This window comes from Melanotaenia boesemani, chromosome 12 (genome assembly GCF_017639745.1).
Source record: "Melanotaenia boesemani isolate fMelBoe1 chromosome 12, fMelBoe1.pri, whole genome shotgun sequence".
Classification (NCBI taxonomy): Eukaryota; Metazoa; Chordata; class Actinopteri; order Atheriniformes; family Melanotaeniidae; genus Melanotaenia; species Melanotaenia boesemani.
In genome coordinates, this window is record NC_055693.1 from 26,182,305 (window position 1) to 26,204,738 (window position 22,434).

At 36.8% G+C, this 22,434-nt stretch overlaps 1 protein-coding gene across 4 annotated transcripts in view; it reads left to right on the top strand.

The window, feature by feature from the left end:
- Positions 1–22,434, top strand: part of pard3bb (par-3 family cell polarity regulator beta b) — a 259,283-nt gene that overhangs the window by 65,404 nt on the left and 171,445 nt on the right. For all 4 annotated transcript variants that reach the window (XM_042001255.1, XM_042001257.1, XM_042001254.1 and 1 more), the window contains exons 5-7: positions 7,717–7,787; positions 14,661–14,744; positions 17,068–17,193. In XM_042001255.1, the coding sequence (XP_041857189.1) occupies positions 7,717–7,787; positions 14,661–14,744; positions 17,068–17,193 (281 nt within the window). The remainder of the gene's footprint in view (positions 1–7,716; positions 7,788–14,660; positions 14,745–17,067; positions 17,194–22,434) is intronic.

Genomic DNA, 22,434 nt, shown 5'->3' on the forward strand with positions numbered 1-22,434 from the left:
AAATTTATAATATATCATGAAATTAAAAAAAAATGGTCTCTCAGTCTGTTTCAGTAGAATTTACAATCATGGGGAAGACAGTCATTGACACCCTCCACAAGGAGGAGAAGTCTCAAAAAATAGCAAACGATGCTGAATGCTCTCAAAGTGCTGCATCAAAGTACATCAATAAAAAGTTGACTGGAAGGGAAAGGTGTGGCAGAAAAAGGTGGAACAACCAGCAGGGATGAACGCCGCCTGGAGAGGATCATCCGGAAAAGGACATTAAAAAATGTGATGGAGCTTCACAAGGAGTGGACTGAGGCTGGAGTTAGTGCCTCGAGAGCCACCAGACACAGACGGATCCTGGACATGGACTTCAAATGTCGTATACACAACGTCAGAAGCATCTTACCTGGGCTAAAATAAAATAAAAATAACTAGTCTTTTGAGCAGTGGACCTTTTCTTAAATTACTTTCAAGTCATATTTTCTGAGATTTTAATCATCAAAATTATAAAAAATGAATTCTTGGAATATCTCACTTTGCATGTAATGAGTCTAAATAATATATTTACATTTGAATATTGAAGTTAAATTAAGTAATTAAGTTTTGTGCATATTCTAATTTTTGGAGTTTCACCTGTACACTCCTCACTGTAGGTGACTGTAGATGAAAGCTTCTGCTGAAATAATGTCACATAATAAAAAACATCGACGTCGTGTCAGTGTCCAACAGCTTTACTTATGCTGAAAAACATTTTAGATCAGTAATGGAAAACAAAGCAGGGGGAAGATGTACTGAGTCATACCAGATGGTACCATGTCATAGAAAAGGACTATTTGAATCATGTACGTCTCGTGTCTGAAGATGCCTGTTATTACAGCTTGTTGCATTCTCCACAACAAAAGAGAACTTTATTCTTGTTCTGGAGGTAGCAAGAACAAAAAGCGTCATTTTGTCCTCATAGTCCTGGTTTGCAACACTTGTTCTCAACACATCATCCAGGCAGAAATGTTTTTGTGTGGTTTCTGACAGCTTTTGTCGTGAGCATGGTTTATTTGGAAAAGCATGAGGCAGAAAGTTGTCATTTCCACTATTCTGCTGATAGAGATAGACTCGAGTAGGTTGGACAAATAGTTTTAATAAACAGCTGATTGAGGTGATGAAGTATGAAAATCTTTAGAACACATGACATATACAGACATGCAGCTAGAAACGTTGTGTTAATGACTCAGTGATAATGGACTAAAAACCACTGCCAGTTTCTGGAGGAAGAAACTGTACAAGCAAGAAAACCAAAGTCTTTCAGCAAGGCATCAAGGATGCAGGTTGCTCTATAACAGGCATCTAAATATAATCAGCAAAGCACAGAAGGCTTTAAAAGAAATAAAGACACCTGCCCACACTGCCATCTTAAAAGGAGTCCATATTGGCACCAGAAATAAACCTGCAGTAAGTCAGTAAGAACTCAAACATGCGTGGATGACTTCAGCTGAATTTTCTCCACCTGCTGTCCCTCCTGTAGCGTTCAGTTTGATTGTTACAGGGCGTTAGCTATTTTAGAAGGCCTGTCTAGACCAGTGTTTCACAGTCCAGGTCCTCAAGACCCACTGCCCTGCGTGTTTTAGAGGTTACCCCCCTTTAACACACCTGAATTAAATGAAGAGTTAGCAGGCTTGCCACAAACTTCATAATAAAGTTCAATAATCTGAAACAGGAGTGTTGGAGTAGAAACACATGCAAAGCAGTGGGTCCTGAGGACCTGACGTGACTCACCGTTAATTATTTTGCAAGGAATGTAGTCATGTAATTATGGTGTAATGTTTTAGATGCTGTGTTTGGTTTTAAAATCTTATTAAACTTTTTTGGATGGAGTGAATTGTAGTTTACTTGTTTATTAATAAAACTCAACTATGCTTGTGGTGTATAAGTACATAGATCTGTAGTCCGCTTCAATTTATCAAACAAATTGTGGGGCCTTGTTAGTGCAAGGATAAAACTTAAAATCCTAAGTAAAGTCACAGTTGATTCTTTAATCTGCAGCCAGAGGAAGGGTGAGCTCAGAAAGCAGGGAGAGCAGAAGGCGAGCCAACTGTCAGTTACAACTGCCCATCAAACAGCCGAGCAGCAGACATTTAGGCCGTCTGCGAGCCCTCAAATCTTATTACCAGAGCAATAATTTCCACCGGCACACTTGTCACAGGGCACACATTTAGCAAATGAAACCATAATGATTTTTTGGGTGGAAAAAATTACTTTTTCACATTTAAAGCTGAAAAGTTGACAGTGTTTGAATAGAAGTCAGTGGCGACAAGGGATTTTCTACAACTGGCATCTTGCTTGTGCACTGCCTTCAGTTTAATGAGTTTAGTTTTAAATTCACTATCACTAACTAACACATTGCTTATGTAAATTACATGGTTTACATCAGTCATTATAGCATAAATGTAAAACAAAAAAAGAAAAGAAAAACCTTCATTTTTTTTCTCGTGTTTAACTCACTCTGCTTTCAGTCAGCTGTGCTGCAGTAACTACCGCATACATGTTAGAGGACTGAATGACTCCGGAAAGGTTCTACTGTAAATAAAGAAAATGTCCGCTTTTCTCTTACCTGTTGAGAAAAGGAGACAGAGTGTCTGTCTCTGGATTTTCTCTCCCCTCTTCAGTATCCCTCTCTATTACACTTGACATATACACTTAGTCACTTGCTCATCTGTCTCCTCTCAACCTGCCAGGTTCAGACGGAGGTGATAGCTTCAGGGCAATTGTTCAGATTGTCACTTGGCCTTTTGGTGAGAGCAGCAAAGGGAAGAAAGTACTCGTCTTTCTTCCGTCTCTGTCTTTTATCCTACTTTCTGTATCCTTTCTTTATTTAGTTTAAACTCTTAAAGATTTACTGATTTATTGCTCCCACTTTCTAAATTCCAAGCATGAATGCAAACAGTATGCAAAAAAACAACCCCTCCATTTCTCACTTTTAACCATGCTTACAAAATATAAACTTACACACAAGAGTTTGGGTGATGTGATTATGAAACAGGGAGTAATTAATACCCAGAATACCACTGGTGGGTTTGTGTTAATATGTGTGTTTACCCGCCTGCCTACACATATGCGTGCTTTATAGCTTGTTCACCAGCCTGCCTTCATGTTTATCCATAATAATAATTTTGCATGGCTTGTGTGTGTTTATATATATATGGTTATATTTTCCATTCTTTCATCAACCATTTCTGTTCTTTCTTTCCCTCGTGTCTACATGCACGTGTTTAAGTGGAGAATCCAATTTAGATTTATTAAAAGTAGAATTTCTATTGTTTCGTAACATCTAGTAACATAAATTGCAACATACTGAACATCTCCCACCATATCCTCTTCTTCCCCCAAAACAGGATGCTTTACAGTTGGTTCGTCTCTTATCGGTTTGTATGGTGTTGTGGTAGCTAACATACTGGAAATCAATAGAGGGACAAGAAAGGCAACCTGCATTGTCTTTATAAATAAATTGTTCCTTATAGTGTGACGAAAACACAACACAGTGATGCATTATTGAATCGAATTGAATCGTAGACAAGATCATCATAACCACATCATGAGACCAGTGCAGATGCACTGCCCTAGTATAGGTAGCATGCAAGATGGATGCTGATGGATGGATGCTGAGTTAGCCGTCGATAAAGTGAGAAAATTTAACAAAGTTAAGTAGTACTTCTTTATCTGGTGATTCTACTAAAATCTGTCAAATTTGGTAAATGGACGGTACTTACATACTTAGATTTTCCAGTGATGTTGACCACTCAAAACGCTTTACACCACATGCCACATCAGGGCTCCAGACTTTTTTTTTTTTTTTTTTTTTTTAGGAGGAGCACAGTGGCCCCAAACTTAAATTTTTAGGAGCGTGAGCAGAAAATCTAGGAGCGCATACGGAAATCGCCTTGCAAAGCAAACATTTACATTTCCTTTCATTTTCACTGTATTAGTGATAAATACTTGAACAACAAATTCAGAAATTACAGTGTTTACAATTCCCATTTTTTGTAGTTGACATAACATAAAACAAAACATCTTACTGGCTGCAATAATCCAAAACAAGTAGAAATAGAACTTGTCAAATCAGATTTGATTTGATTTGATTTTCACTTTGTAGTCAAATCAGAACGGCAACTTTGTTGCTCCTTATTGGAAAGAGTAGACTACGTTCATTCAAGTCAGTCTCCAAAAGTCTCCAATAATACCAGAAAAAGTCGCTAGATTTGTTGCTAGTTGCTTTTTTATTAAAAAGTCGCTAGAAGGGTATGAAAACTCGCTAAATATAGCGCCAAAGTCTCTAAGTTGGCAACACTGAGGAATAATATATTCCCCCAAGACCCGCCTCTTTCCACACATAAGCCAATCACAGTGGTCGTTCGTCCCCGCTCACACACACATTGGCCCTCGTCTTCTTCGTTGGTGTTTGTCTCCTTTTTTTTGTATTGAAGTTAGTTTGAGTCGGCAAACCAGCAGCTGATTTACGCATTACTGTGAACTACGGGCTGAAGAGGAGAGCAGAAGTTTGTTAGCTACTACAAGAAAAAGACCGGCAAATGTATTGGTCGCCATTGCGCGAGTAGATGAAAAATTCCCTCGCTCTGCCTCACATTTTAGCCGCAAAATGTGACCATTTGGTCGCAGTCTGGAGCCCTGCACATTTACCCACTGATAAACACACTTGTACATACTAAGTGCTTTGCTCTGCCACAATGAACACATCTGGAGGCAACGGTCCACCGACTTTCAGAGTGGCAGACGACTGCTCTTTAAACAAATTCAGACAATCCTGGTCAAGTCTCGTCTGTGCAATTTTTTCACTGCAACTTTTGTGCAACTTTGACCACTTCCAGCACTGATCTGTGGTACCAGTTATACATACATCATGAACTTTACCCCTGTGTTCCTGATTATGAACCAGAGTTAGTCCCTGCATAGCATTTTGCAACCGTTAAGCATGAAAGAGGCTGTAGTATGAGTATGTCTGAATGGCGTGAACAAACAAGACACATCACCACGACATCCAGATCTGCTGCTATGTTGAAAAAAAAATCTTTTTTTTTATGTGCCTGCTTCAAGAGCACTGTGCTGAATGGTTAAATATTCTCCTGGTGTGTAAATGTGAATTAAAGATGCACTTAATAACTCATATTTTAAAAACATTTAAGGTGCTTTTAATATAAAAAAAAGCTATTTTTTTTAGCACCTTTTCAAAAAAGCTGCTGCAAAATCAAGAATCAGTAATATTAGGTCACAACAGTCCTAGTGGGACTCTAAAATAAAATAAAAAAAATTTAACTTAATATTACATTTCTGTCTAAAGATCATCCTGAATGGTAATTTTTATTTTGTTTTTATTTATTAAAAATATTTTAAAAAATGCTTTTTTTTTTTTCTTTTGGTCCATTGCATTTCAACTGCCTGGCTTTTTGACATGGCATTAGCTCACATATTCCTGAGGGAATATTTTAATATGGCGTACTTTAGGTATTTCACTTTCATATAGATGAATGTGCATAAATACACTCAGACAAAATGCCCAGCATGCATCACTGCTAATTTATCATACTCACTCTGGGAGCATTTTCAGGGAACACTTAGCTTGATTGGTCATTCAGTAATTAGTAATATCACTAATAGTTTGCTCTTTTTATCCACTTTCAGCAATTATTAGATTGGGCCAAGAAGAAGAAATGCTTGCAGCCCATTTATTACACATAGTTACTCAAGGTGGGATTATTCATCACTAAGTCAAAATGGAAATCCTGCATCTCTGTCCTTCAGTTTTTGGAGGGCCACTAATGCTCACAAGTATTGATTAAACTGTCCCATGTTGACAGATTAATGTATTAATTTTTCCCCTGCTGTTGACCCAGCACATTAATAATAAATCATAGACCTTTAAGAATATTTTTGTTTTCTGAAAGCTTCAGACCTTAAAATAATTATTTCTACTAAACATTTTATAATTAATGATATGTTTATGTGATTAATAGTCACTAAAAGCCATGATTTATTGATGCTACTGGTCATTTTTGAGAATTATATCCATATTGAGGTTTTCTATGGCTTATATTGGAATAAAAAATTAAAATATAATTTGTGTGGAGTTGAGCTTGAGCCCTAAATATGAGAACCAGCTGTGGTCATTTCTATTTTCAAATGACAGTCCAATTAAAATGTTAATATAAATAATTAGACAAATTTATTACTTCAGATTAATTTACTTATTTAAACTCACTCTTTGATAAGTAACATACGTTGTCGGCCTCTGTAATTAATATGCAGTTGTTCTGTAGAGAGAACAAGGGAGCGAGGCTATTTCTACTTGCATTTATTAAATGAGACGTACAATTAAGCACCAGTGGCTTTGCAATTAATGTATGAGTGACTGTCATGTCAATGAGGTTAGGATAATTAATGTTACCTGTCATCTTTTTACTAATTAAGCTCAAATGACAGCATCAACAGCCAAGTCAGGCTAATTGATTTTCAAGCCACCAAAGCCCAAACATATGTTTGCTGCATTGGCATTTTGTCAATTACCGTTGGGTCTCATTTTGCTCAAGTCCGTTTCTTCACATCATCTTCTTGCTTTAATTTTAATGAGTTCTTTCTTGACCTAACCTGACATCTTTCTGACATCCGTTCTCTTTTTTTTCCTAATTTGAGTATCTTTTCTCTCTTTATCTTTCCAAAGCAGTTGGAGTGGGTCATATGGCGGTATGGGGGTGGTGGGTTTAGAGGTGGAAGGTCATGTTAGGAGTCCATTAGTGCCAGCTTCTAACACAGACCCTTATTGACCTGTGTGTTTTTCTCCATATGTTTACACAAATGTGTGCTCAGACTGCACGCCTGTGGCGAGATATCCTCATGTGATAATTGCATTTGTGCCTGTGTGTAAATATGTGAGTCTTTATTACAAGTAAAATTAGTTTGGACATAGAAATAGTTTTGTGTTCACACTGTGGCAGAGGTGGTGCTTTAGTTAGTGCTGCTGGAACTCTTGGACTTAAAACTAAATGGTAGAAATCACATTTTAGTTTCTAGAATTCTTTTAAAACAAGCAAGTTTTTTCACAACAATGATTTTGACTCAAGACCCGCTCTATAAGACTAAACAGGAAAACGCAAAGCATGAAAAACAAACAAAAAGAAACTATGCTGTCCTTATCCATGTTTTATTGTGTGAGTTCTGTCTCTTGTGCAGGTGTGTATTGTACATCTCGGGTGACAGTTGAAAGTTGTGCTATTTTATTTGTCCAGATGCCGGCAATGCGCGGGCACCCTGCAGGGGGCCTCTCGTCTGCAGTGGCTCTTCATGTTGTTTTTGTGTCGCGCTAAGACAAACACACACACAAACACACTTCATGTGATTCCTCCTCTACTGTTTAAACATTACATCTCCCTCTTCTCACATATACATCGCTGTCTTTCCCTTTTCCTACCTTCAGATAGTCATTGCTGCTTTATCTGTTCATCTGTTAAGCAGCTCCATCTCTCACTACTCTTCATTCTTCATTATTTTTTGTGTATCTTTGTATTTTGTAAAATCAAAACACAGAAGTTTTTGTTTTTTTTAAATTATTATCTGTCCACATGGCTGCTAATATGTTCAAAAAACACATTCTCTCTCCCTTTTTTCTCCTTTTTTTTCCCAATCATCTTGAAGTCTTAAACTCTGGTCTGTGTGTGTTCTCTGAAGGCAGCCAGCCCTGCTGTGGAAAGGCCTGCAGGAATGGACCGAGCCCAAGGCAAGCACACCTTCAATAGCAGGTCAGTGTCTGTTTTTAATTCATGTTGCTTATATTTTATCCTGATTAACTACGGAAATGCTTTTTGGTTAAATATTCAGAGATAAGTGACTATCAAAGATTCTGCATGTGTTAGTTGGAGATAAGTTGTTTGCCAGCGTTTGTGTTTACTGGTATTTTTTTTTTGTGTGTCCCACTTTCTCTTCATTAAAGCTGTATTCTAATCCAGATCAAGGCCCTCGCAGATATAGTTGGTTTTAAAAAGCTCCATCATTAGCTCACTACAAAAGACTGCCAAAACAAGGTCAGGGTCACAAACACATGCAAGGAACAGAGACATGCTTAGATTACCATACACACATGGTCTCAAAAATAAACAGCTACAAACACACTTACATCTGCTATTTTTTGTACAGACACACAACAGAGCACAGAACACACATGCATGCACTAATGAGTGCAGCTTAATTAAGTGCTGTGGTGCAGAATGCCTTGTGTCTCTTCTGGGCCTTTCTTTTTTTTGTGCGTGTCCATGTGTTTATTTTGGCTCTGTGGGGCAAGATCCTAAATTCAAACACAGAGAGGAGGATAGACAGTTGACATTCACAATTTACCAACAACATACTGCTGTTTATCTTGTTAGGAGTAACCACAGTAGAGCTTTCATGCTGCCTGTGTGTATCCATTTAAAAAAAAATAGTTGCTCAGGCAACACAAAATGTGCTCCCTGTTCCAGTTAGCAAGGAGTTTTGCGTCAAAGATTATATATATATATATATATATATATATATATATATATATATATATATATATATATATATATATGTATATATATATATTTTTTTTTTTTTTTTTTGTTTTGTTTTGTTTTGTTTGGTTGTTTTTTTTTTTTTTCCATAAACACACAACCTTTAGGCAGTAATATTTTCCCTAGAATAATAAACATACTATAAATTTAATGCCAAAATAAGTGATGAGGAGAAGCTGAATGCTTATACATGACAAGATTTAAAAAGAATAAAATATAAAGTACCTCAAGCCAACATAAATATAGATGTTGAGCCAGGAAATTGTCATCTTCTATCTTTTGGATACTTTGCTTTTTTACTATATATAGTTTGGATAAAATAACAGATTGCATGAGGCATGCTGTACTTCTTTATTCTGCTGCTGTTTGTTGCAGTGCCTGATAGGGATGGGAAGTAATGAAATCGTAGATGCAGATGTGGATGATTCTGATTTGATTAAAAATGTATAAAATATGGAATCATTTTGGCTTCATGAAGCTGAACTTAAATATTCTGGAAAGACAACAAACCAGGAAAGGCCAAGCTGTAGTTGCTGCCAAGCAAGCGGCCATTGAACAAGCAATGCCAAAGCTTCATCTCAACTTTGAAAAAGGAAAAACAAATTGCAAACTCAATCACATCTTTGACTGCCAAGAATTTGGATCTATCATCAGTCTAAAAACCAGGCTTTTTGTGCTGTGTTGTACATTTTGGAGCCGAAATCCAACATCCCATCCCGTCTTGAAGACATTGTACTAACACAACAAACTCCACTCTCTACCCGACCAGAACCAAACAAATTTAACTCTTAATGTGATGCTACCACATTTCCACAGATTTTTTGTACCATTTAACTGCACTCTTTATCACAGATGTTTCAGGAAAGATGCGTATGGGTTGTAAACACTGAAAGAAATAACTGTCGTGTCCAGATGTATTCACTTTGGAATAAAAAAAATATCGTTGTTTGCTTACCAAAATGCCCAGTTGAAAGTTGACAAAACATCCTCCCCCGATGTCAAAGACTATCCCAAATAAAAGTTACCTAAAAGCATGATGTTCCAATATCCTCCTCATTTTTATTATTGCCTCGAGTTGTCATTGCAGTTAAATATATGTTAATAATCATCCAAGACCAAAGTGCCCAGTAGCATGACTAATAGAAAACCAAGACAATAAAAGGGTAAATTGTAAACCTTACAGAGTGGCTGTTACAACACTGACATCAGTTAATGGATGCTTTACCACTTTGTGCTTTAGTAAGTAGTAACTATACATTTCATTTATGCATAAAGGCCGTCTCTATAAGGCACTCTCTATGAAGACTGTAGCAACCAGTTTTCCCTCATCTTTTGATTGCACCAGAAGGGAATTATTAGTTCCTGTAATACACAGTTCGGTCAGCTACATTAATGGCTAAGTAAACTAAATATAAGCTGTTATGGTTTCATTACCTGTAATGAAACTTATTCAGTACAATGCAGTGACTGTTTAATACAGTGCAGTGAATTTAGGTTGATATAGAAGTTGACATTTAAGACACCCTTTCACATTTGCATCATTTGAACTTTTTTCATGCACACGCCCTCTCATGCACGCATACACCCTACTCTCATACGAACCATCTCAGCAGTGAGTAATGTAAAAGTGATGTAATGGTTTTTCTGGTCGCCGGGGAAACGATCCTTGAAATTGCGAAAAAGTCCAAAATGAGTATAGCAATGCAGCCATAAATACTGTAACAGCAGAGCATACGTTAAATGAATGTGTGTGTGTGGCTCTGTATCAGTCTGATTGCTGCGTTGGTGTGTGAGTATTCCTTTGCCCTTAAACGTGAAACTGGCACCTATAAACACAGTAATGGCTCATCATAATTTGAACCCCACAGCATGCACACCAGCAAACTCATTCCATGCGAATCAAAATGTCCTTTTATACGGGGAAATAGATTTTCGCTAAATTAGTTTATTGAAATAGCATTTCCAGTATATTATATTTCTTTTGTGAATAAGGCGCTCCGTGGAACGTGTTCCAGAAGTCTGGAGGTGAAGAGGTAAATAGGTTTCAGTGGGTGCACCAAACAAACTCTGAAAGAGGTTTCATTTTGTTTAACGATGCCTTTGCATTGTTGCTGTTTTGAGCCTTAAAGATATTATTTTTCAGTACTGAAAAGTCTATAAAAATACTTTAATGATAGTATTCAGATCCATGATGCTGTTAGTGTCTCTTTTTTTATCTTCTGGCTTTGGCTCTAGAGTTTCACACATGAAATAAATTTAACATATTCATTGATTAAGCAAACTTAAAGGCATTTGTAGGATAAAGCTCTCAAAACATAATGTTATTTATCCAGTTATTATTGCATTCAGTTGTTTTATAAATGCTTGTGTATTCCCTTTCATTAACATTTAGATGTTTGCATTGTCTTCACTCCTTACATCTCTGGTGCTTTGTTTGGAGAGCCATAGGAGGGAAGAAACAGAGAAAAGGAAATGGGTTGATAAATAACTACAGGGATGAGAGTGTGAGATGCATTGAGATGAAGAGTGGTTTGGTAATGCATATCCTCCTTTTTATTCCTCCTCTGTGTTTCTGTCTTTCATGGGGAGGATCAGTAAAGTGGCAGCTGGATAAAGAGAACACCTGCTCTCTTCATCTCCTTGCCTCCCCCAGTCTCCCTCTCTGTGCATTTGGGTTTTTGCCTCTCTTATTTGCTCATCATGCATCCTCTCTCTCTTTTTTCTCGAGACTCACCCATTTTGTCTCTCAATCCCCTTCATTTTTTACATTGATACAGCCTGTCAAACATCTCATAGTAAAAAAAGAAAAGAAAATGCAAATGGATTTCAATTGCTTCTGTGCACGTTTGTGTGTGTGTGTGTGTGTGTGTGTGTGTGCGTGTGTGTGTGTTGAAGGTGGTGTGTTAGAGATCAGAGGCACAACACCAGGAAGGGAAAGAGAAGGTTGCATGTTATTTTCCTACTCATATTAATTCTATTCATTTGCTTTGTCTAATTAATTCACTGCCTCCTCCCTCCCACAATTCCCTGTTTTATATCCATACCATCTTGCTTCCTACTTTCTTTTCTCCCTTTATCTCTTTTCTCTTTCCTTTCCCCTGCTATTCATAGATTGATATTAATAAGTTTAACTTTCAAACTTTTATAAAACTAAAACATCTCAAGTAACCAGAGACATGAAATTTGATGCTACAACCATATTTAAAGTAGTGACTGAGGCTTGTGTTTTGCTTCAACTGCAGAAAGTAGTAAATAAAAAGTAAATGCACAATTTGCAAACTTCATAAACTCATGTATTAGTCCCAATAAAACATTGAACCTGAGACATTTTATCATTTCATGGAAAATATTATCTCAGAGCAACAGGGGCAGCAAAAGGCTGGAAAGTAATTGGCACAGACTAAAAGCAACTGGAGGATTGTTTGACAACTAATTAGGTTAATTAGCCGTAAATCAGTTTTCAGGGAGGCAGAGCCTCTTAGATGTAAACATGGGCAGAGATTCACCAATATGTAAATGATTGCATTCCGTTTTTATTTACGTTTTACACAGCGTCCCAACTTTTTTGGAGCTGTGGTCAGAAAGACACAGTATTTCTACCAATCCAGAAGACTAACCCTACTGGCTTCTGTCTATTTAGTTCTTTCCAGTCTAAAAATCTGCATAGTTATATTAAAAACTAAATGTCCATGGTTTGCATCAAATCAAGAATATATTGCCGTATTAATGTAACCTTGAACGTACTTTTTGATTTTAAAGATTGCCTTAAATATTTATACAGAACTGCCAGCTTAAAATCTTGAGCTTTGTCGTATAATAGCTGCTTATGCTTTCTGTTAAACAATAAATTATACATTATATTTTTTCTTGAAAATAATTAAACCATTTTGACTGTCCTTCTCAGCACTTTGTTACTAGTACTTTGTTGCTCAGACACACAACTTATACCAATTTGCTTAGGTTTGCTAATGAAACATTTAAAGAGTAACACAGTTTGACATTACGTTGGATTTTTGAAGTAACCGAATTATTCCAACAGAGGTGTTATCCGGAGATTTTGCACGGTAGAATAGGCTGAAGAAGTATAGGACAACGCAGGCCTAAACAAATAAACAGTGTATTAAAGTGATGCCTTTTAGAAACCAGAAAAAAGAAGATTTCTGCTGTTGACCGAAGCCGCGTCAGAAATGGCCTCCATGGAAGGATGGTGTCAAGAAGTCATTCTTACTGAAAAGAAACAAAAAGGAGAAATTCCTGAGGTACGCCGAATGACTTCTCTCCAAAGTCCGGACCTCAACACTATTGAAGCCGCATGGGATGATATTGACAGAGAATTAAACAAAAAGGCCAAAAACATCCAAAAAGAAGGAAAGGCCATCAAGAAGCCTGGGGAACTCTTTTTGAAGACAACATAGAGAAAGCTTTTGTAAGAGGGTTCAAACTGTGTTGAAGAGTAAAGGTCCTCACACTAAATAATGATTTTCAATGTCACTTCAAGCTGAAACTCGTCTCAAGATGTTGTTGCTAACAGGAATTATGCGGGCTTAAACTCATTAACATCCAAAGCTTAATTGTTCTGCATTATATAGCCAGAATACACTATGTACTGTCCTTTACTGTTAAGTGATTAGACCTGATCAGACTTTCAGGTTGTTGCCAGTCAACCAGTCTCCTCTGTCAACGACACCTGTACTGACTGATGTGACACTACACTGGAGTCATTAATCAGATATACTAGACATAAAGACAAACATTATCTTTACACCTACATTTAAGATTTATTATAATTACTGCCAAGCTGCCCATCTTTTTTTGTATTTGTTACCACTGCCTTGCAATGTGGGAATTGTAGGAATATTCTCCAGAAAATTGTGTATACTGTACACACAATTAGACTTTCACAAAGGTTTTGGATATACAAAAAAGCCTTGTCTTATTTTAGCATATTAAGCTATCGTAGAATATCAGACCCAGCGAAGTAATGTTGTTCCCATCTTTCACTTCTGTGTCTGCAGTCGTTTGGATTAATTTAAATTTGCTGAGTCGCGATGAGGCATCATCAGCTTTGTGTTTGTATGTGTGACTGTGAGGCAGAGAGTTTCAGACAGAGACAGAGAGGAAGGGAGAACTTGTTTTTGCACTTTGCATCTCTCCCCTGCTACCACCCACATCATCAGTAACCCTCTCTCTGGAGTTTATCAGCATCTGTACTCCTATCTGTTAATGGGGGTTTGGGGATGGATGAATGGTCTAGAGAGAGGCAGACAAAACCAGGAGACAGAGTTGGAGAGACAGACAGAACGAAAGAGCACAAAACAGTTGAGACAAACTTGCACAGTAATACACAAACACACACACAGGGCGCAGAGAGAAGGTCACGAGAGGATTAATGGCTGTGCTCTGATAGATAAACTAATCAAACAAACAAAGACTTGAGCACGCACACACATTAAAACACAGACCGAATGTAAAGCGGATGCACACTTGAATAATCCAAACTAGACAGAGACATTGAAAAATTGAAAGTAAGGAAGAAACCCACAGAGAAGAAAGGAAGAGGGAAAAAAGTTATTGAAAAAACACACACGAATCCACTGTGGTCTGCTCTTTTATTGGTTTTGAATAGAGGCGTCTGCATTGCCTTCTCTAAGGCCTGTGTTCACAGGCATGGATTAAGTCCTTAACAAAAACCTATGTTTTGCACAGTGAAGGCATGCATGAAAAATCATCAACCTCGGATAGAAGTTTGCCAAACTTTTCCTCAAGTGGCATAAGTGTTCAGGACTCTGCTTTGTGTGTGAGGCCTGTTCTACTTTTTGTCTTCCCTGACTTTACAGCGTCTTCCTCACATCTTCTGCTACTCTACATAATGTTTTATCTTCAGTGGATTGGTCAGATGTTTTAATGCTTTCAATATTTTGTTTCACACGGGATCATCCTGCCAGATTTGCCCAAGCAGCCTGAGCATGTAAACATGGATACTAATAAAATTCCTGTGTTTTATATAGGAATGACACTTTTAACTTTTTTCAGTTATTTATATTTTGTTGTGTCTTTGTGTGTGTTCATCTGTATGTGTGTGTGTAGCCTGACCAGGATGGTGGAGATCCTTGGTGAGGACAGTCCATTGGGAATCCACGTGGTTCCCTACTGCTCATCACTCAGTGGACGGTGAGTTGTGTGTATAAGATACACTCACACACTGAGTAAAAAACAACTTCTATCTATCTATTTAAGGTCTGGTATAAACTAATTATGGTAATGTGCTAAATAGTTGTACTTGTGAGTAATTCTGGTATTGCTCTATAATGACCACACATGCACATAAACAGTTGCACTGTATGCATGGTATAGCTTTAGGTGTGACTTTTAGCAACTCTACTATATACGACAGTTGAGTAGTTTATTTCTAAATTAATCAAGAGGTTTTTTCTGTGTTCAGGATGAGAATCCCAAAGTAGCTTTGCAACTTGTTTGACTTCATACTGTCAGATGATGATATTTTGAGACACACTACACTGTGGTCTCTCTTCATCACCCACCATTGACCATTACCATTAATTAACCATTACTCGGTCAAGCCTAGGGCAAGCTATGCCTCCTCCATATTTTCCTGTCCTTTTTTTGGTAGTTGTAATCTCTTTTGTTCATCATCCTTTGTCCATTGGTACTTTCACAAATTTGTACACGTTTTGCTAGCAGTGGAAAAACTACACGTTTTATGTAGCCTCGCTGTGCCCGTGTCTGGGTCATTTATGTGCATAACTTGGTTAATTTCCAGGGCCCTTGCAGATGCGTACCAAAATAGAGCAGTACTGCCATAAACCACAGGGGCAGTGTTGAGCAGCATAGCTAATGTGTGGCGGTAAAAAGAAAAAAAAGGAAAGAAGAAACCACAACGTATTTAATGGCTACACAGACTATCGCTGTCTACTGACCTGGCCATTTTTTTCGCTTTTTCTGAGCCTATTTATGAGTCTGGATGATGACTAGCTATGAGGGTTCGTCTTTCTTTCTGTTTTTTTTTTTACTTCTAGAGAAATTAGCACTAAATACCACTAGCAATGGAAAAACCTTCTACCAGTTCTTTGCATTTGTGCAATCACTACTTTGACCTTATAACTTAATTTCATCTCTTTAAAGGCTTTTTATCCTAAAAGAATTCAATGACAGCTGGAATTTATTGTCTGGCCGCACAGTTTATATCTTGATTTGAATATATCTTTGATTATCTGCTTACCTGTTGCTGTGGCTGTTTTCTACCTAGTTTGATATTTTTTCTCTAATACTTCCTCCTGTGTTTGATTTTAAAGGCCTTCAATATTTGCCTTTCCCAAATCACCATTTTTTCCATCTCCGCTCACCTTTTGTCTTCTTTATGAAATTTCTTGTCTAAAGTCATGTCTTTTCACCTACTAGTTAAAATGTTGGTTTTATTAAATGTTGGTACTAAATATATGAAAAGGTGTTAATGTCATACAACCCCTGGTAAAGATTATGGAGTCACAACACTTGAGAGGATGTTCATTAAGCCTTTTCACTTCGCATCAGTCAGGCTTCTACTTTCTTGTGAAACACCTGACAGATCATCTGTGCCTGTTCACTGGACCTGCACCAAACAAAAGGTTTCTTCACTAAATATCATTTTCATTCAATCACCACTCAGTCCATGGCTACTTCTCTTCAGCCCATTGTAACCTGTTCTGTTTTAAACTATTTGTATTGGTTTAAATTTGCCTTATTTAGATGTAGATTTAATTTCCTGCAGCTGGTTTCTTACAATTCAGTGACATACATTTACTCCTGTTTCTGTCTCTTTATTAAAAGAAGAAAAAAAAATATTTTTGTTGACACATTTTTCTATGGTAAACCCGTAGGTTTCCCTTTTACAACCTTCCCATATTGTTTGTACCATCTCCAAATTTTAGACACAGTTGACTGGGGAAACCACACTTTTGCCACAATAAGTGTTAAATGATCTATTTGAAGAAGTTTTATATCCTCTCCACTGTTTCCACTGACAGCTGCCTGATGGGGGCCATGGTACAACAGCTGCAGTAGCTCATCAAGCTCAGCAAGCTTTCTCTTTTCACTGTAGACTCATTTGCATATTTACACTAGTGGGAGTATTTGTTTTGGAAATGCAAATTTCAAGGTGATTCTTTTTTTTATTTAAGAAAAGAATATTAATACATTTTGAAGGCATCTTTTCAAAGTCAGAATCTTTAGTTATATAAAATTGTGTATGTCACTTGTGTGTTTTGTGTAGTTATTTTTACAAAATAAAGCTTAATGGGCATCCTTCGAGTGTGGTGATTCCATCATTGTAGCTGTGTCTTTATTATTATATTGTTATTAAACCATGCTCATTGCTTCAGTGGGCTACACCAACAGACATGCTGGTCTTCTGATGGACTCCATGCCTGTGCTTTTGAATTTATAGATGGATTCATTGTTTTAAAAATAGACCTTTAATCACCCTTTCTCCTGTCAGGCCTCTTGGTCTGTATATCCGTGGAGTGGAGGAAGAGAGTCGCTCAAGAAAGGAGGGCTTGTTTCAAGAGGACGAGTGCATTGTCAAAATCAACAACACTGACCTCATGGACAAGACATTTAGCCAGTGAGTATAACTGTCTTTATCTTTGTTGGACCTCTCTGGTAAAAAGAAATCCATTTAAGATGATGAAAAGCTCCAAAATCATGCCACAAGGATGTTAAAGAATAAGAATGCTTAAAAAAGCAAACAAAGTTCTTTCTTTCTCAAAGGGATACAAAATGAAAAATACTGCTAGTATTAAGAACAGGTGTTCAAATCAGGATTTTTTTTTTTTTTTACCAGGATATCTGGTGGAACGACAATCTTCCATAAGTGTGTTCTAGCTAAGACAAATGGAGCCTGAGTTAGCACAATTTTATACATTTGACATACAATACATGTACAATTATATGTACTGAATGTTTGTATTTTAGGGATAAAATATAGAAACAACCACAAAAACAACAACAACAAAAAAAACATTCAAACTAAAAGATGTGAAAATATTAGAAGTGATCATCGCAGGTCAAACCAAACCAACGGCAGACATCCTTAATATTAGGGGTGGAAATCTTCAGGCCACAATGCCCTTTGTGTTGTAGTCCGCTTCTTATATTTGGTTCACTTGAAACGGAGAGCTACGTTTTTAGGTGGACCAGTATTGGCTTCTTTGATTCACATCATAATTTGTTTGTACATCCACACCTTCCTAAACGAACAGGACTTTACCAGAAAACAAAAAGCCACCCAAAGAAGGCAAATTACTTCTACATGCTAACTATTACTGCAGAGGGTGCCAGTTGGATTTCAGCTGCTTGTCTGTTATGTGCTGGTCACAGACCGTCTGGGAGCTTAAGGGTAAAATATATATATATATAAATATATATATATATAAATATTTATATTTTTTAACATTTGCCTATCCTATCAGTTCCGAATTGTCCACATTGCAATGCATCTGAAAGAAATGACTGTTTCCTCAACCTTTCTTAATTTATGACGTCAGATGTTTCTGGGTCCAAATAATGACCAACTTTAAATTATTTAAAAAAAAAAAAATCAGTCCCTTATATTCAGGTTGTTCTGCGGCTGATTCCAAGTCAAGAGAGCTGTTGGTGTGGATTTACGTTTTTGAGTGAAAAAAGATCAGGAGAATGAAGGCAGTCCAGGTATATCTTGGTTTGTACAAATATATAGATGATTAATTCTATAAGAACACATACTGGACCATTTGTCCTGAGCATACAATGTATAAAGATGAGCTGGAGTTTTAAGGTCTGTGATGAACCCCAGTAAACATTTACTGTGGATTTAATGGTGTTTTACATTTAGTCATTGCTTTGCTGTACAAGACTTTGATTCACATTGTTGTGTTTAAAGTGCTTTTAGAAAAAATGTCATTGTATTTTAAAGATTTATTTATCTAAATTGCATCTCTATAATATCCTCCTGACTACCAGTAGTATAAATTTGTCCTCTGTGGAGAACATTTATAAAGCTGAATATCTCCATCCCCCTTTCACGCTATTAAACTCACTCATTTTGTTCTCTAAAAAGGACATCCAGGGCTTTTGAATGGTACCACATTTATAGGGGTGGGGCTTTGGGAACATCCTGTTTTTCCTCAAGGAAAATCACATTCATTACCACAATCACATTTCATAAGAAGAGGAAAAGTAAGTGCATAACTTCTTTTTGTGCAAATGTAGTCCTGAAGTATTATTGTAATCTATTATTGTATATCTCTTGAGAACACATTAAACCATTTTCTAAATGACTATAACAACATTTTACCACAACATTTAAGAGTTTGAGAATTGTCTTCTGTAGTGGACATTTGTAGCTATTTCCTGAATTTTGTTCTGTATTTTCCAATTAAGAAGAACGAGTTTCATTGTCAGAGTTTTCTCATTACCCTTCAAACAGTCGGGGAAATTAAAAAAAAAATATCGATTAAACAATTTTTTTTTTCTGGTAGTCAGGAGGATATAACAGAGATATAGAAGTTGCAGCAACAATCTCTATATGGCCTGGAAGGAAAAGCAAGGCTTGTTCTCAAGAAAATTAAAAACACAAAAAACATTTTTATGAGGCACAGAAGACAACAATGGACAACAAATCATAAAGAAAAGTTTCTAAGTGGATTGGCATACTGATACGGTGTCAGATTGTTTAGATACTGCTTTGTTTTTTAGGATGTCCTGAGTTTTGTTTAGCTGGTATTTAAAACAATTTTTAAATCACCCAAATTGAATAGGATATTATATTAAGTACGTTAGCTGATGGAGAATCTCAGTTCACAGTTTGCTTTGGGATTGAGTTACCACTTCCGGAGAGTTTAGGATGTGAACTCAAGGTCAAAATTCACAAAGTCAACGTTTGTAGTCATAGTGAGGCCAGAAGTTTACAGAATTTTTTTTTTCTGAATTAATCTTTGTACAGTCCTGTGCTCGACTTCAGAATCACAATAAGACATATTTTATTAATCCCAGACTGGGAAATTAACTGTTAAAGCATAAATGTCAGAGAGAGAAGAGTAAACTTAAACTGTGATAGGCAAAAATACTATACACAAAAATAGAAAAAATAAGTGATGCCATAGAAAAGAACTTGTAGAAATAGAAAAATGTGTGTAAACATTTATGTTAGCATGCTCATGTATATATACATATATAACCCAAAAAAAGTTGGCAAAGAAACTATTTTAAATAGTATCTTTAGGGAGTTTGTTAGTAGACTGCTGCAAATTACATCAGCTAAAAATTCTAAAGATAGCACAGTGTGAGAATGATGTACGAGTATATTGGCATCAACAAGGTGACTGTAAACTGGACAACTGGAGGACTGCAGAAGAAATAACTTAAAAAAACACACAGCTGATGGCCAGTATTTGAAAAAATACCCTTAAGAAACAGAAAAAAAAACATCTAACAAAGACCAGGACCTGACAGATACATCTGGACCTTCAGCTGATCCACCTGCTGTTCACTGAAGCCTCATCAAAATGGTCTTCATGAAAGGATGACTGTCAAGAGGCCACTTTTAAGGATGGAAAATGGGTAGAAAAAGGCTGAGGTATAACAAATAAGGCCTGAAGAACAATTCCTGATGACTACATCAAGACTGGTGATGAATAAAGATGGCTATACCAAATACTGACTTGATCCTCATTAAAACTAAACACACTGTGTCATATATGCTGTATTTGCATTAATGTTTGTGCATGTTTCAATAAAACACTGCACCTGTTTTCTGTTTTTCTTGCAATGTATAAAGAAATTAAGAGTGGCTCAAGACTTTGGGACAGTACTGAGTATGTGCAAGCTTTTCTGTGCCTACATGTACCTAAAAGCTGTAAAATAGGGAATATTTGAGGATGTCTCATGTCAAAAGACTCATCTGTAAAAACAATTGCCACAAATTACAAGTACTTGTGCAGAATTTATGATGATTACAACACACCACAGAGACCACACAGTCCACTCCACAGTTCATGCCCAGTATTCAGCATGGTAATAAGATTAAAGGGGCGTTTTTTTTTTGCTATTGTGAAAATAAATGGATTTTCAGTGGAGGGGGTTGTACCTATTGTTCACAAACAGGTGTTCACTCTCAAAAACGCTAGTTCTCAGTTATGCACCTATAGGCATTCAGTGTTAAAAACATATCCAGAAACCAGTGAACAAAGCACTAGGACCAAGTTTCTTTCAAACATTAATGAACTTGTGTCTGGTCTTACATGCAAACAACCCAGTATTTTGAACATTGTTCAGTGGTGGCAGCTTCATCTGGTGAAATCATTCTAAATAGGCCATTGAAAGTCCAGTGTGAATGCTTTGTGTCTGCACACTTACACACTGCCAATGTCTCCACTTGGCAGCTGCATTAAAGAAACTGGTTTGATTAGGATGTTGTTTTTACAGAAATGTGAATGCATGTTGTTGAGTCTGTAACAATGACGATATCATCTGTGGACAATGGTGTAATTGTACATTTCAGAACACACAGGTTTCACATCTAGTTCCATTGTTCTGTATTGTGTTGTTGATACAATGAAAATCTCTTCACATATTTTTCAGAAAGGTGCAACACAAACTTTCTCTCATTGTGCTGAATGGTTTCTCTGTGGATATGTCTCTGTGTTACATTAGTAAAAATGGAGATGACCACCCATCTACTCAAATTCCTAATCAGCCACTGGCCTTGTTTAAAGTATTGATGGATGTTAGATCATGGTCAAGATGGTATCAGTAATGTCTGTGAAATAGAAGGTGTGGTAGGACGGGTCGTCCAATAATCAGAATGTTGTTGGTTCAATTCCTGCTCCCCCAGGCAGTCTCTCGTGTCCTTCAGCAAGACACTTCACCCTCCTTACCTTGTCTGATGAATTCAGTGTTGGTTGGAAACGCCGTGCTGCCCCACGCTGAACTGGCTGAACTGTGGCTATGCATGTAGCTTACCATGACCAAGTATGAACGAGGAGTGGATGGAGAGTTGATAAAATGTGAAGCGCTTTGGGTGCCCTGAACATTGCTACATACATCTAATCCATTTTTATTATTATTTGGATCATGACAAAGTTTGATGTGTTTTAGTTGAGTTTCTGATGTTTCAAACTTGGGTGGCTTACAGTTTCACATCCTCAGCGACTCTACATGACCTCTTATTTATTTTATATTTAATTGTAGTTTATTTTATTCCAGTCTTTTTTTGTTGTTGTTTTTCTTTAATTTTACTGTATTTATTTTGTTTCAATATAATTGTAAATTATGTTGTACATGAATGCATATTACATATCCTGTAGAGACAAAACAGATTTCCTTTGCCATTTTAATTACTATTCTTTGTCTTTATAGTAGTGGTGTAAAAAAATGTTTGACCCCCCCCCCCTTGAATTCTTATTTTTTTGCATGTTTGTCACACTTAAATGTTTCAGATCATCAAACAAATTTAAATATGAGTCAACTACAACACAAATAAACACAAAATTCATTTTTTAAATTTAAAATTTTTAAATTAAATTTATTTTTAAATGAAAAGAAATCCAAACCTACATGGCCCTGTGTGAAAAAGTGATTGCCCCACCTGTTAAACATAACTGGTTTATCACACCTGAGTTCACTTTCTCTAGCCACACCCTTTACTGCCACGCCTGTTCTCAGTCAAAAAATTACTTAAACAGACCTGCCTGACAAAGTAAAGTAGACCAAAAGATCCTCAAAAGCTAGATGACATGCCGAGATCTGAAGAAATTTAGGAATGAAAGAAAGATAGTCAAATGCCTTCTCCAAGTCCAAAAAGCACATGTAGATTGGTTGGACAAAC